Source organism: Delphinapterus leucas, chromosome 11, assembly GCF_059928025.1.
Source record: "Delphinapterus leucas isolate spDelLeu-1000000601 "Yukka" chromosome 11, BTC_Dleu_Yukka2, whole genome shotgun sequence".
Taxonomy (NCBI): Eukaryota; Metazoa; Chordata; class Mammalia; order Artiodactyla; family Monodontidae; genus Delphinapterus; species Delphinapterus leucas.
Genome location: NC_143139.1, coordinates 102516293 through 102529518, shown reverse-complemented (window position 1 = coordinate 102529518; position 13226 = coordinate 102516293). Strand labels below are relative to the sequence as shown.

The following is a 13226-nucleotide window of genomic DNA, read 5'->3' as shown; positions in this document are numbered from 1 at the left end:
GATGCCGGGGGGCAGCGGGCACGCGAAGCCGGCGCCCGGGGCCTCCATGGCGCGCGGCCCGGCCCCGCCGCCGGCCTCACCGCAGCCGCCGCCGCAGCGCCCGCCGCCCGCCGCCCGCCGCGGCCGCCCGCCCGCCCGCCGGGGGCCCGGCCCGGGGCCGCTCCATGGGCCGCGCCGCCGCGCCCGGCCCGCTCCCGCCAGCGCACGAGCCGCGCCCGCTCAGGGCTCCGGGGCCGCGGGGCTGCGCTCCCGGGCGCGCCGGGCTCGCTCCATGCCACGGCCGCTCCGCGCGCCCCGCCTCCTCCGCGGCCCGGCTCCTCCCTCTGCGGGCGGCGGGCCGGGCTCCCTCCTCTCCCCCCTGCGGCCCGGTCGCCGCGGCCCCGACGCGGGAAGAGGCCGAGGGGCCGAGGAAGGGGACTACGGTGCCCAGAGGGGAAGGTGGGGGAGGGGTCAGCCCGACGGAGGAGCGCGGGGACGGGGGAGGCGGGACCGGCTGGGTGGGAGCTGGGGAGGGGACTGGAGGCTTCGGACAGGAGGGAAGCGCCTCCGTGAAGGTCCGCCTCGCCGCCAGGAGGGGCTCCCCCAGCGGGTCCGCGCCCGCACCCTCCAGCTCGGGCCTTGGCCTCCTCACACCCTGACCGCTGCGTGTTCTGGGCGCCAGAATCCCCCTCCCGACCTGGGTCTTCTCCTCCTGGACATCTGCCTCGGATGTTCATGCCCTCTCCAGGCTGACCGCCTTGCCCGGACCACTCCCCCGATCTGGGCACCGAGCCTGAGGCCTCGGCCCTACGCCTCTGCCCTGCTCAACGGCCTGCACTGGCTCCCTGGCACCTAGGCCGACCAGGTCCACGTTCTCCGCCGATAGCCAGGCTCTCTGGGACGAGAATTAGCTACACTTCAGTAACAAGGCTGGGTACCTTCTTTTCCCTCCCGCGGCCGCTCATAAGGCTGCCCCACACCTCAACTATCCCAATGCTCCTCCTCCGGCCAACTGTTAAGTTACTGTCTCGCAGCTCCGAACGCACCTTCCTCTGTCCGGCTCTGAGATGGTGGTGGGGACTCTGCGACTACATTTCATGCCAGGCTTTGCCAACAGGGGGAGCCAGGGGGAAACTGCCACGTCGGCCACCTCTACCCACCACCCCAAAACAGCAGCTCAAACTCAGCCGTCTAACCTTCTCTCCTTCCACCAAACGTGATCTCTCCCCCTGAGGCCCTCTCCCTCCAGGGTGCACCAAACTTCCTCAGCCCCCTCCTGGCCACTCACTGGGGGACTCCCTTACCTCCAATAAAAATTACCTGGATCGCTCCCCCCCAGCTGCTGCTTCGCGCTTAGCCCCCCACCACATCTGGCACCCTAGGCACCTACTAAATGTTTGCTGGAAAGAAAGCTATAATAATTCTGTTCTCCCCACAGAGCAGGTCTTAGCTTGTGTTTGCTAAAAGAATGACCGAATATACGAGAACTGCACGAAAGCAGGGCTTCCACACAGCTCCAGCTCAGGAGCAGCCCATCTGCAAAACTGAAACACCCCAAAGTTTGTTCTTTTAGCCACTGGGCCATGCAAAAGTTTTGGGGGAGAACTGAGGTGATTTGGGGCAGGACAGGTAGCCTTGCAGTCTGGGTAGGGACATCACAGGTCGAGGCTATATGAGCAGGGACGACAGCAGAGGAAGAAATGGCTTTTATAAGCTCCTGCTGCACCCCAAGCCCTCTGCTGAACGCTCAGGCTTAGGAAGTTTGGGAATCAGGTCTACCTGGGGGCAAGTTAAGCTGCTTCCCAGCTCTGTGACTTTGGGCAAGTCATTTACCCCACCTGAGAGTTAGGACCCTCATCTGTAAAATACAGCACAGCCTCATACACGGTCAACACTACGCTGCTCAGCCCAGCTGTCACTGTGAAAACAAAGTGCTATTTATGTAACTCTTTCAGTCAACATGTCAGCCGAGCACCTTCTATGTGACTGGCTCTGGAGCAACTGTGGGAAATGAGAAAGACAGCTCCTGCCCTCACGGTGCAGGGAGGAGAGAGGCCTTAATCAGCAGCAGCAGGCCGCTGCTGTGGGCCAGGGGGTCCCAGTAGGGAGCCTTCACTGCCCGGGCTCCAGAAGGCTTCCCAAAGGAAATCTTTCGGGTAGGATTAGCCTACCCTACTGATGAGAAAGGTAGGCACAGAATGGTTGGCTAATCCGCACAAGGCCACACGGGAGGCAGATGCAAGGACTGCACTGGAGCCCATCCATCTGTCTGCAGAGCCAGTTTCTACCTACCACTCCCCACTGCTCAGCTCAGTGGGGCTCCAGCCCACAGAGTCTGGTGGGGCTCCCGCCCAGGCTTTTTGCTCTAAGTTCTAGGAATGCCAAGTCCTTCAGACGTCCTTCGTTCTCAGGGTCCCAGCACTCATGGTGAGGGATAAAGAGAAGAGCCATGGGGTCCTGTGGTTATACAGGGCCAGAGGGGTTGGGGAAACACCAAGAGGGAGTCTTGGGATGAAGACTCCCCCCTTGGGAACAGGGCTAGGGTCCACCCATAGATTTTGAGCCCTCATGGAGAGGAAGCTCCAGTCCCTGACCTCTTGCCACACGTCACCCAGCCCTGCCTCATCCCAGCCCTCATCCTCCTCCCTGGCACTGCAGGAACCTTTCTAAACCACAGGTCTGACCAGACCCTCTCCCCACAACATTCTCCCTCAGCTGCCCACTGCCTTCGGGACAAGTCCAGCTCCAGCCAGAGATCAGCATGGGGGAGCCTGCCCCAGGCCACAGGACCTCACCTTCTTCCCTTTCCCATCCAAAGAGACCCCCCTGCCGACCCAAAGCCTCAGCTCATCACTGCAGAGGTGCCAGGCACCTCCCTGCCCCGCTAATGCTGGCTCCTCCAGGCTCAGGTCCCGGCCCCCACATACCTGATCTTACTCTGGCTGCCCCTGCCTGCTGCGGGGCCACTGCCGTCACTCTGCTGGTCACCATCCCGGTCCCGGTCTTTCTCTTCCTGCAGCCGCTGAAGCAGCAGCTGGTGGGGGAGGCTTCGCAGTGAAGGTCCAGGAGAAGCTGCTGGCTGCACCTCACCCTTCAGGTTGATGTCACTGGCCGAGCGCTGCAGGGGCCGAGGAGAGGCAAGGCCGCTAGGGCCAGCCAGCCGCCGCCGCTTCGCATAGCTGGGGGTTTCCCTGAATGGTACTGGGAGGGGGTAGGGGGGACAGGTGAGACTCTGGGCAGCCAGAAAGGGTGACCAACTTGTCCTGGTTTGCCTGGTATTTCCAGATTTTAAAAGTAGAATCCTATGTCCCAGGAACTGCCTCAGTCCCAGGCAAACCAGGACAGCTGGTCACCCCATGACTGAAACTATGATGCCAGGAGGGACACATACCAAACTGCCTCTACCTCTACCTTCAGGGGCAAAAGCCTGCCCTTCCTGTCAGCCAAATGAGGTCTTGGAACTGCCTATTTCACAGGCTTCCAGAGAGACAAAACCGGCCACATGTGACAAATCTCACCAGACTACCACTGTATAGAACTGTTTGCAGTTGACCATAACCAGAGAAACTGTAAAAGATGTTCTAGACCAGGGGTTGGCAAACATCTGTAATGAATCAGATAGTAACCATTTCAGGCTTTGCAAGCCATACAGTCTCTGTTGCAAGGACTCAGCACGGCCACTACGGCATGAAAACAGCCTCAAATGATGTATAAGCAGATGGGTGTGGCTGAGTTCTAATAAAACTTTATTTAAATAGCAGATGGTGAGTTTAAAAACATGATCCAACTATGTACTATTTACAAAAGAATCACTTTAGATCCAGAGACACAAGTAGGCTTAAAATAAAAGGATAATGGAAGATATTTCATGTAAATAGTAACCAAAAGAGAGCTAAGTAGCTACATTAATATCAGACAAAATAGACTTAAAAGATAAAAAGTGTTACAAGAGACAGAGGACATTGTATATTGATAAAAGTGTCAATTCATCAAATAGATTAACAATTATTAATACATATACAACAAAGCATCAAAATATATGAAACAAACACTGATATCTTTGGAGAAATAGACAGTTCTACAATAATATTTAAGACTTTAACACCCCACCTTCAATAATGAATAGAACATCTAAAGACAAGATCAATAAGGACATAGAAGACTTGAACCAATTAGACCTAACAGATATATATATAGGACACTCCACAGAACAAGAGCAGAGTACACATTATTCTCAAGTGCACATGGAACATTCTCCGAGACAGATCATTAATGAGGTCACCAAAAAAAGTGTCAATAAATTTAAAAAGACTGAAATCATACAAAGTATCTTCTGCAATGACAATGGAATGAAGCTAGAAATTAAGAACAGAAAAAAAAACCTGGAAAATTCCCAAATATGTGAAAAATTAAACACTCTTAAACAATCAATGTGTCAAAACAGAAATCATAAGGAAAATTGAAAACACTTTGAGAAAAGAAGAACAAAAATACAACATACCAAAACTTATGGGATGCAGTAAAAGCAGTACTAAAAGGTAAATTTATAGCTGTAAGCACCTACATTAAAAAGGGATAAAGGTCTCAAATCAATAACCTATTTAAGGAACTAGAAAAAGAGAAGCAAACCAAACCCAAAGCTAGCAGAGGAAGGAAATAATAAAACTTACATGAGATAAACAAAATAGAGAATAGAAATACAGAGAGAATCAATGACACCAAAAGTTGTTTCTTTGAAAATATCAACAAAATTGACAAAACTTTAGCTAGACTGACTAAGAAAAAAAAGAGAAGGGGGACACAAATAACTGAAATCAGAAATGAAAATTGGGGTATTACTGCCAACCTTATACAAGTAAAAAGAAATATAAGAGAATACAATGAATAATTGTATGTCAACAAAGTAGATAAACTAGATGGACAAATTCTAGAAAAACATAAATTACCAAAACTGACTCAAGAAGAAATAGAAAATCTAAACAGACCCATAAAAAGCAAGGAGATTGGATCAGTAATCACAAATCTCCCAACAAAGAAAAATCCAGCATGAAATGGCATCGCTAATGAATTCCACCAAACATTTAAAGAAGAATTAGCAAAATCCTTTTCAAATTCTTCCCAAAAAATGGAAGAGGTAGGAACACTTCCTAACTTATTCTATGAGCAATTTTAAAATGAGCAAAGGGACTTCCCTGGTGGTTCAGTGGGTAAGACTCCATGCTCCCAATGCAGGGGGCCCAGGTTCTATCCCTGGTAGGGGAACTAGGTCCCACATGCATGCCGCAACTAAGAAGCCCTCATGCCACACCTAAAAGATCCCGCATGCTGCAACTAAGACCCGGCAAAGCCGAAATAAATAAATAAATATTTTTAAAAATAAATAAAAATGAGCAAAGAACCTGACATTTCTCCAAAAAAGATGTACAAACAGCCAACAAGCACATGAAAAGATGCATCAACAACCATTAGGGAAATGCAAATCAAAACCACAATGAGATACCACTTCACTTAGACTAGAATGGCTATAATAAAAAAATTTTTTAATAAAAAATATTCTTTTAAAGGTAATAACAAGTGGTGGTGAGGATTTGAAGAATTTGGAACCCTCATGCATTGCTGGGGGAATGTAAAATGGTGAAAAACAATTTGGTAGTTCCTCAAAAAATTAAATATAGAATTATCATATGACCCAGCAATTCCACTCCTAAGTGTACACCCAAAATAATTGAAAACAGGTTTTCAAGCAAATACATTTCACACATCTTCGTAGCAGCAATATTCACAATAGCCAAAGGGTGGAAACAGCCCAAGTGTCCATCAAAGGATGAATGGATAAACAAAATGTCACATATACAAACAATGGAATATTATTCAGCCATAAAAAGGAATGAAGTAGTGATACATCCTACAATATGGATAAAGCTTGAAAACAAGGAAGCCAAATACTAAGGGTCATTCCACTTAAATGAAATATCCAGAATAGGTAAATCTCTACAGACAGAAAGTATGTTAATAGTTGACAGGGGTTGAGGGAGAGGGGAATGTGGAATAGTTGCTTAATATATATGTTGTTTCCATTTGGGAGGATGAAAATGTTTTGGAATTCAATAGAGTTGGTTGTGAATGTACTAAATACCACTGAATTATTCAATTTAAAATAGTTAATTTTATGTTACATGAATCTGATTTTGACGGTGGGCTGGATTTGGCCTGGGGGCATTGTTTGCCAAGTCCTATTCTAGACTCCTGTTATGCAAAGTGTGGGCCTTGGGCCTCACCTCCAGCTTTTAGAAATGCAGAATCTCAGGCTCCACCCAGACCCTCTGAGTCAGAATCTACATTTAACTAGGTCCCTGGGTGACTCAAATGTACATTGCTAAGTGAGAAGCACCTCCCTAGGGCACTCTTCAAAAGCACTCTGGGATAGCAAGTCAGAGAGAAGTGTACTTGAAAGTGTACACACAAGAGAGGGTGGGAGAGCCTGTGGACCCAGAGGTAGCCCAAGGCAACAGGTGAGGAAGCAGAGGTGGCTGCTCCCAGGTAGGATCCCTGCTTCCAGCTGGTCAGTCTAGAGGGGGAAGGTGAGGCTGCCAAGAGGCTTCCAGGTGACCTGTCCGGGGAAGGGTGACAGGGCTCAGCCTACCAGATCCCTCCAGGTGGGCTTCGTGCCTGAGGAAAAGGAAGGATAACTGGGCAAAGCCTCCCTGCCGCTCCTCCTCTGTGTGCAGGTCCCACCCGGGTCCCCAAGCTGGGGTGGAACATGACAACTGACTCATGGAGGGAGTGTGCGCAGAGGGAGTGGGGTAACAAGGAGGGATCCCTGGATTGCTCAGGACTGAAGACAGGCTTTGCCATTAACCCTTCTGTGCCTCAGTTTCCTCCTCTGTAAGAATGGACTAACGACAATCACTCATTGGGGCGTTGTTAGAACAGTGAATTAAAATAACAGGGTTTATCATAAATGCTCATGAACACCTGGCTGCGTCTTCTGAGTGTATGTGTGACACCTGAGCAGGAAAGGGTACATGGCCGGCAGAGCTGATGCCCACAATGGGACTAGCTGATATGGACCTCTCAGCTCAGCGACAAATGCCTAACCCCAGCCGGGTGAGCTCACTCTGGATCAGGCAGACAGAAAGATAATGGTGACCCCAGGAGCCCTGGCATGTCTGTCCAAAGAAGAGGGGCAGCTGAGGCCTGCCTGACTCTCAGCCTGGACCGTGGCCTGGCCCCCACCCTCAAGGCCACCTGCCAGAGTCCAGACCCACGGAATCAAATCCCACATGAGGTCAGAGGAGGAAGGGGTTGCAAATAACCATATTTTACCGAAAGGAACTGAGGCACAGAGGTCCCAAGAAGCTTTCCCAAGGTGACATCACAAGCAGAAGAGGGAACCCACATCCGCAAACCAGGCTTCTCCCAGGCTAACAAACACCTCCAAACACGCAGCAGCCCCAACCAGACCCTAACTGGAGCCCTTGCTCTGTCTCTCACCCCTAATTCAAACCTCAAACTTCATCACAGTTCTCTCCCAAGCAGAACCTGGGCCCCAAGCCTACACCACTTCATCAGCTCAGTTACATGCTCGACACACGCCTACTGATCCTGCAGCCTACCCGCTGTCACAGTCCGCTGACCCTGCTTGGGGAACAAGGGGCTCCTAACCAAGCCTCACTGTGGGGAGGACTGTTCAGGGAAGACTCTATATCGGAAGACTTCTTAACATGAACTTGGCCTTCGTCTTAACCCCTGCCTGACCATAACCTCACATTAGAACCAACAAGGACTCAAAACCTGAGACCAGCTGTAGCCCTCTGCTGTCCACTGTCACTTTAAATTTTATAAAAATGGGGATATCGGGCTTCCCCGGTGGCACAGTGGTTGAGAGTCCGCCTGCGATGCAGGGGACACGGGTTCATGCCCAGGTCCGGGAAGATCCCACAGGCCGCGGAGCGGCTGGGCCCGTGAGCCATGGCCGCTGAGCCTGCGTGTCTGGAGCCTGTGCTCCGCAACGGGAGAGGCCACAACGGTGAGAGGCCCGCGTACCGCAAAAAAAAAAAAAAAAAAAAAAAAATGGGGATATCGCAGTCCCAACAGAAAGGGGAGTCTGGGAGTCTGTGTTCCAAAGAGAGCCGTGGGCAGAAAAGCCTTGTCCACCAAGGACAGAGGGAGCTGAGCAGGAAGTCCCTCTATGGCTAGGGGGCTGGAGGGGGCAGCCCCTGGCCAGAAAATATACTTTCCAGGAAGAGAGGCCCACCCCCCAGCCACCCCACACAGGGAGGGGCAGCAGGATTTGGAGGGCTGACTGGGGAGTGGGTGCCCCCTGACCCAGGCCCGATGTGAGCCCTCCTGCCCTGAGGTTCAGACTACAGGGCACCCCCTGGTTCTCCTTCTGGGGCACGTACAGGGCTCCCCCTGAAGCACTGGCTGCCGAAGGCTCAGAGCCCCTTGCCCCAAGACCGCTGCAACCCTCTCCCGCAGGCATCCCCACCACTGTGTTCTGACTTCTTTACGCGTGCATATATGTGTCGAGGCTTGCTATGGGCCACTTGAACTGCTTTATGTGCCAGGATGAAGTGAAACACTGAGGGTCCACTGCCACGTGTCCCCTGCTGGCCCTTCACACGACCTAACAGGAAAACAAATCTTGACCCTAACTTCAACCCTGCTTTCAACCTAAGTTGATCTCTAAACCCAGCACTGGCGCCAACCCACAGCCCTATCCATTATTACCATACCCTTGACCCTGACCTGACTCTAACCCCAATCCACAGCCCTCACCTAACCATGACCTTGACCCTGACCCTTTGTCCACCCTACACAGGCCCTTCCCTCAGCACATTCCCCATACCTGCAGGGGCCACTAATGGACCACTCCCAGTTGTACTGGGAGAACTGGAGGAAAAGGCTCAGGGTATGGGGGCTTCCTTGTAACATCCCCACTGACCCTTGCACTGCTGGGCCCCGACGACCCCCACAAATGCACATTCAGCAGGGACCTGGGTGGGCAGAACTCACCAACATCCGAATCTTTGTGAGTCTTGATGACCTCCGCAAGCTCAAAGTTCCCTGCTATGATGGCCACCTGCGGGAGGGGAGGGGCAGGAGGGAGGCTCAGCAGCCCCAAACGCGCCTCCCCTGGGCCCCGGCGGCGCCTTCTCGGACCCCTGTGTGGGGTCTTCCTCAGCTGGGGGCCCCAGGTTCGGACCCTGTCCCCTGCCTAAACTCACCACCCCCGTCTGCATGGGACTGAGGGGCCTCCTGGGACATGAGACTCTCGGAGCTAAAGCTGGGACGTGCTGGCCACTCTGCCTGTTCTCTTAAGGGCCCCTCCACACACCATCTTTTCTGTCTCAGCCATGGCCCACAACTACCTTACTCCTGTCACCCTCTCTGCTCCGTGCCCCCACCCCTGCATCTCATCATCCAGAAAGCCCTTCACTGCTGCCTCTGCCCCCTTGACTAGACAATCAGTGGCCACACCTGCTCTTCCCACGTCTCCTATGAAGGCCCTTGCTCCCACTGAGAGTGGGGTCCCAGCTCCCTCCGTGTCCAAAGTCCCCATGACGTGGCCCCCGACTCCCCCCACAAACTTCAGGCCACACAGAGACCCATTTGTCGGGTCATCCTGGTGCTAAGAACCAAACCTGGCCAGAGAAAAGGCCCAGAAACATGACCTGAGTTCAGTCGGGATCTGGGACCACCCCTCTCGCCCCTGGTTCGGCCTCTGCACCCCACCTGTCTCTGGTAGGTCAGGCCCACACCTGTTCTCCCTTGGCCCCAGGGCCCTCCAGCCCTCTTCTCCTCTTCCTGGAAGGGGGACCAAGGGAACCACCCTCAACGAACACCCCCACCACGAGCTGGGCACTGCACCAGCTCACCCCCTTCCTCCATCCCACCCTGGGGCGATCCTGGAGTCAGAGCTCCCTCATTACTCTACAGGGAAAAAAAGCAAGGTCTAGAGAGACCAAGCCACATACAAACAGACAAACACACCCTGGGGCAGCCTCATGCTCCTGTAGACACTGGTGTACCTGGAAGGCTGTCTGGCTGTTATAATTGCGGACATCCTTATTGGCTCCACGGAAAAGCAGGACGCGGGCACAGCTCTCCTGTGGGAGGGTCGGAGTAGGGGTTGCAACTGGGCGACAGCACATGCGCACACCGGAGTGCAGGGCACACGTACCCACGCCTACATGTTCAGCGCACACATTTGTAGCACAGAGACAAGCAGGTCAGGTGTACACGTGCAGGTCCCACCTGGCCCAGAGGGCCCAGGTGCACACAATTCACACCTGGTTGTGCAGAACACACACACGACACGTGTGTGCAGGGAAATGATATACACACGTAGGTCTACAAGGCCACAGCTCACTGCAGGACGCAGAACACGCACTTGTGGCGCGACACACAGGGTCAGACGTGCACACACAGGTAGTCACTGTACAGCATCACCTGTGTGTACACACACGTGTGCACAGGCGCAGGCACACCTGGTTGTAGAGGGCACAGATGTGCAGGGCTGTGTTCCCCGAGGCGTTCTGAGCCCCCATGTTGGCTCCGTAGAACAGCAGGTGCTCCAGGTGCTGCACGTGCCCAAAGCGGCAGGCCTGGGGGGAGGAAAGAGGTGCTGCTGGGCCCCTGGACAGAGCCCAAGCCCCAAACCCCAGAGACAGAGCCGGGGACACCCCCGCCGTCGTGCTCCCCGCCCACCTGGTGGACCTCCTGCCAGCCATTCTCGTCGGCGGTCCCCAGCCGAGCGTGGTCGTGCAGAAGCAGCTCACAGCAGAGGGCGTCTCCCCCACCCAGGGCGCTGTGGTACAAGGGCGTCAGGCCGCGGCTGTCCTTGTAGTCGGGGGAAGCGCCCAGGTCCAGCAGGGTCTGAGAGCGAGAACCTCAGTATTCATGCCAGGCCAGCCTCCTCCCGCTACTGGGCCGCACGCCCCTCCAGGCCAGGGCTGTGCCCGCACTGACCGTCAAGGCCGCCGCATTCCGCTGGCGCGTGGCACAGTGCACAGCGGTGAGCCCGTCGCGGGTGCGGAAGTCCAGGTGAGCACCGCCGTTCCTCAGCACCTTCAGCAGGTCCGTGGCGTCGTCTAGCTGGGCCGCAAGGCTCAGAGGACACTCTGGGTTCAAGGGATAGATGAAGGTCATAGTCCTGGCCATTCCAAGGCCATGCCCCTTCCTGCTCTGCTTCTCACCTCCTGAGTCAGGATCGTGGAAATTGGGGTCCAGCCCCTTGTCCAGCAGGCGTGCCACCTTTTCCGTGTTGTGCAGCTGGACATATTCCATAAACTTCTTCAGGTTCGCCTGGAATACCCAGCCATCCTGATCAGCCCACACCACGGCCACCATCATCTGACCATCACCCACCTTCCACCAGGGAGCCTCAGATTACCTGTGGGGCATCTACCACCCCACCCCGCCCTCAGTCTGACCTATCAGCCTACATCGTGACCTTGTCACTCCTCTCGTGTCACCCTAAGCCCTGCACTCCCGCTGTGGCCCCGATCCCAGCTCAGCTGGACCCACGCCCTGCTCCAAGTCCTTCCCTGCATCCCAAGCCCAACACAGCTGTCAGCCTGAGCCCAGCCAGCCCCTCGACAAGGCCAGGCTGCCCTCGCTCACGCCCCCTGAGTGAGTTCCCTACCCCAACCTCAGCCCCTGCCCTGGCTTCTCTCCCTGGCTCCTGGTGCCCCAACCTGTCCAGCCTGGAAGAGCCCGAGGCCACGTGGGCAGGAGCCAGCCCAGGGCAGCCCACATCCCCATCACTCTCAAGGTAGCCTGTTCCTTATCCAGCCCATTTTCTTCACAAGCTCACCCCATGGCAGACTGCCAACTCCGGGGCCCTCCCCCATCACCAGGTGTCCCCTCCTGTCACGTGACCTTGACTGCCTTTCATTCATACCCCCAGTCGTGCGCTAATTTACCCAGCAAAGCCTCACTGAGCTCCTGCTGGTGCTACAGTGCCACGTGCACAAGGCAAGGTGCCCTGGCCAGAGGCCCCGGGCCCTCTAGAAACGAAATGCATCAGAAATAAGACAGGGTGCCATAGGGACAGCTCCACAGGAGGTAGCATCCTCCAGGGGGGTCAGGCAATGAGAAAGGAGGAATGATCCTCATGGCTGAGAGGGAAGACCTCAGCTGTAGCCGGCAGGGAGGGAGGGGGGCAGTGTGATGGTGGGGGCCAGCTGGAGCCCAGGCAGGCAGAAACACGGGACTGTGGTAAGAAATTGAAACGCATCCTAAAAACGAGTGAGACTCACTGAAGGTCAGGAGTCACTGGTGTCCTGTGGGTCACTGGGGACAGTTTTGGAGGAGGGGCAACTACAGGAGGAACCCAGGGTGATAGGTCACACCGGGGCCAGTGAGGGAGTCTCTGCCCAGCCACAGAGTCATGGCTACTGACCACCACATGCCCCAGGGTAGCAGAGAAGTCTGGCACGGAGGCTCCAGGATCACAGCGCGGTCACTGGGCCACAGGGGTGAATGTTCAGATCCCTCTCTTAGGCTCCAGAGACTGCCAATGAAGTGTCCAGCAAGCAAATGTCCATTGGCCCAGGGGAGCCTGGGGTGGGAGCTCAGGGACTCTGACTGTGGGAAGGGCCGCGGCACCCACCCTGCCCCTCCTACATTCAGAGAAGACAGGGAGGTGCCCCCCAAAGAGCACTTGGGGTCAGACCCTCCTAGCAACATTATCGAGGAGTAAAGACTCCACAGGTATGCCTAGGGGCAGGGGCCCAGAGTCAGAGAGATCTGGGTTCAGCCCCAGCATCACTGGATGCAGAGCTGTAAGTAAGTCACTTAACTTCCCTGGGACTCAGTATCTTCATCTGTGAAATGGGATAATAACAGTCCCTCACAGAAGAAAATTAATGAGATGCCTAAAGTGCCCAGCACTGGATGACTACCAAGTGCTGGGCTCCCTGTTCTCCCCACCCCTACCCAGCTCCCCGCAACAACCACATCTGGTGCCTGCTCACTTCTCCCCCACAAAGACACTGTGCCCTATCGCACTCCACCCCTTAGCCGGGGCCCACCAGAGGGGTCAGCCAGAGTCTGATCTGACTAGAACCCATCACCAGACCGACCACCCCAAAGCCATGGTGCCCCGAGTCTGCACCCAGCCCTCTAGCCGTCCCCAACACCCGCTCTGGGCCCCTAAGGACAAGAGAAAGCAGACTGAGCCAACGCTGGCAGGACTGACTGGTCAGCCCCAACCAAGGTCGGGTGGGGGGTTCTGGGAA

General features: G+C 54.6%; 1 protein-coding gene across 2 annotated transcripts in view; it reads right to left on the bottom strand.

Moving 5' to 3' along the window:
- The window catches only part of SHANK3 (SH3 and multiple ankyrin repeat domains 3), a 50841-nt gene that overhangs the window by 34001 nt on the left and 3614 nt on the right, over positions 1–13226 (bottom strand). For both annotated transcript variants that reach the window (XM_089921557.1, XM_022596494.3), the window contains 7 exons: positions 11181–11289; positions 10954–11105; positions 10693–10860; positions 10473–10589; positions 10014–10091; positions 8998–9064; positions 2907–3180 (listed from right to left, as the gene is read on the bottom strand). In XM_089921557.1, the coding sequence (XP_089777683.1) occupies positions 2907–3180; positions 8998–9064; positions 10014–10091; positions 10473–10589; positions 10693–10860; positions 10954–11105; positions 11181–11289 (965 nt within the window). The remainder of the gene's footprint in view (positions 1–2906; positions 3181–8997; positions 9065–10013; positions 10092–10472; positions 10590–10692; positions 10861–10953; positions 11106–11180; positions 11290–13226) is intronic.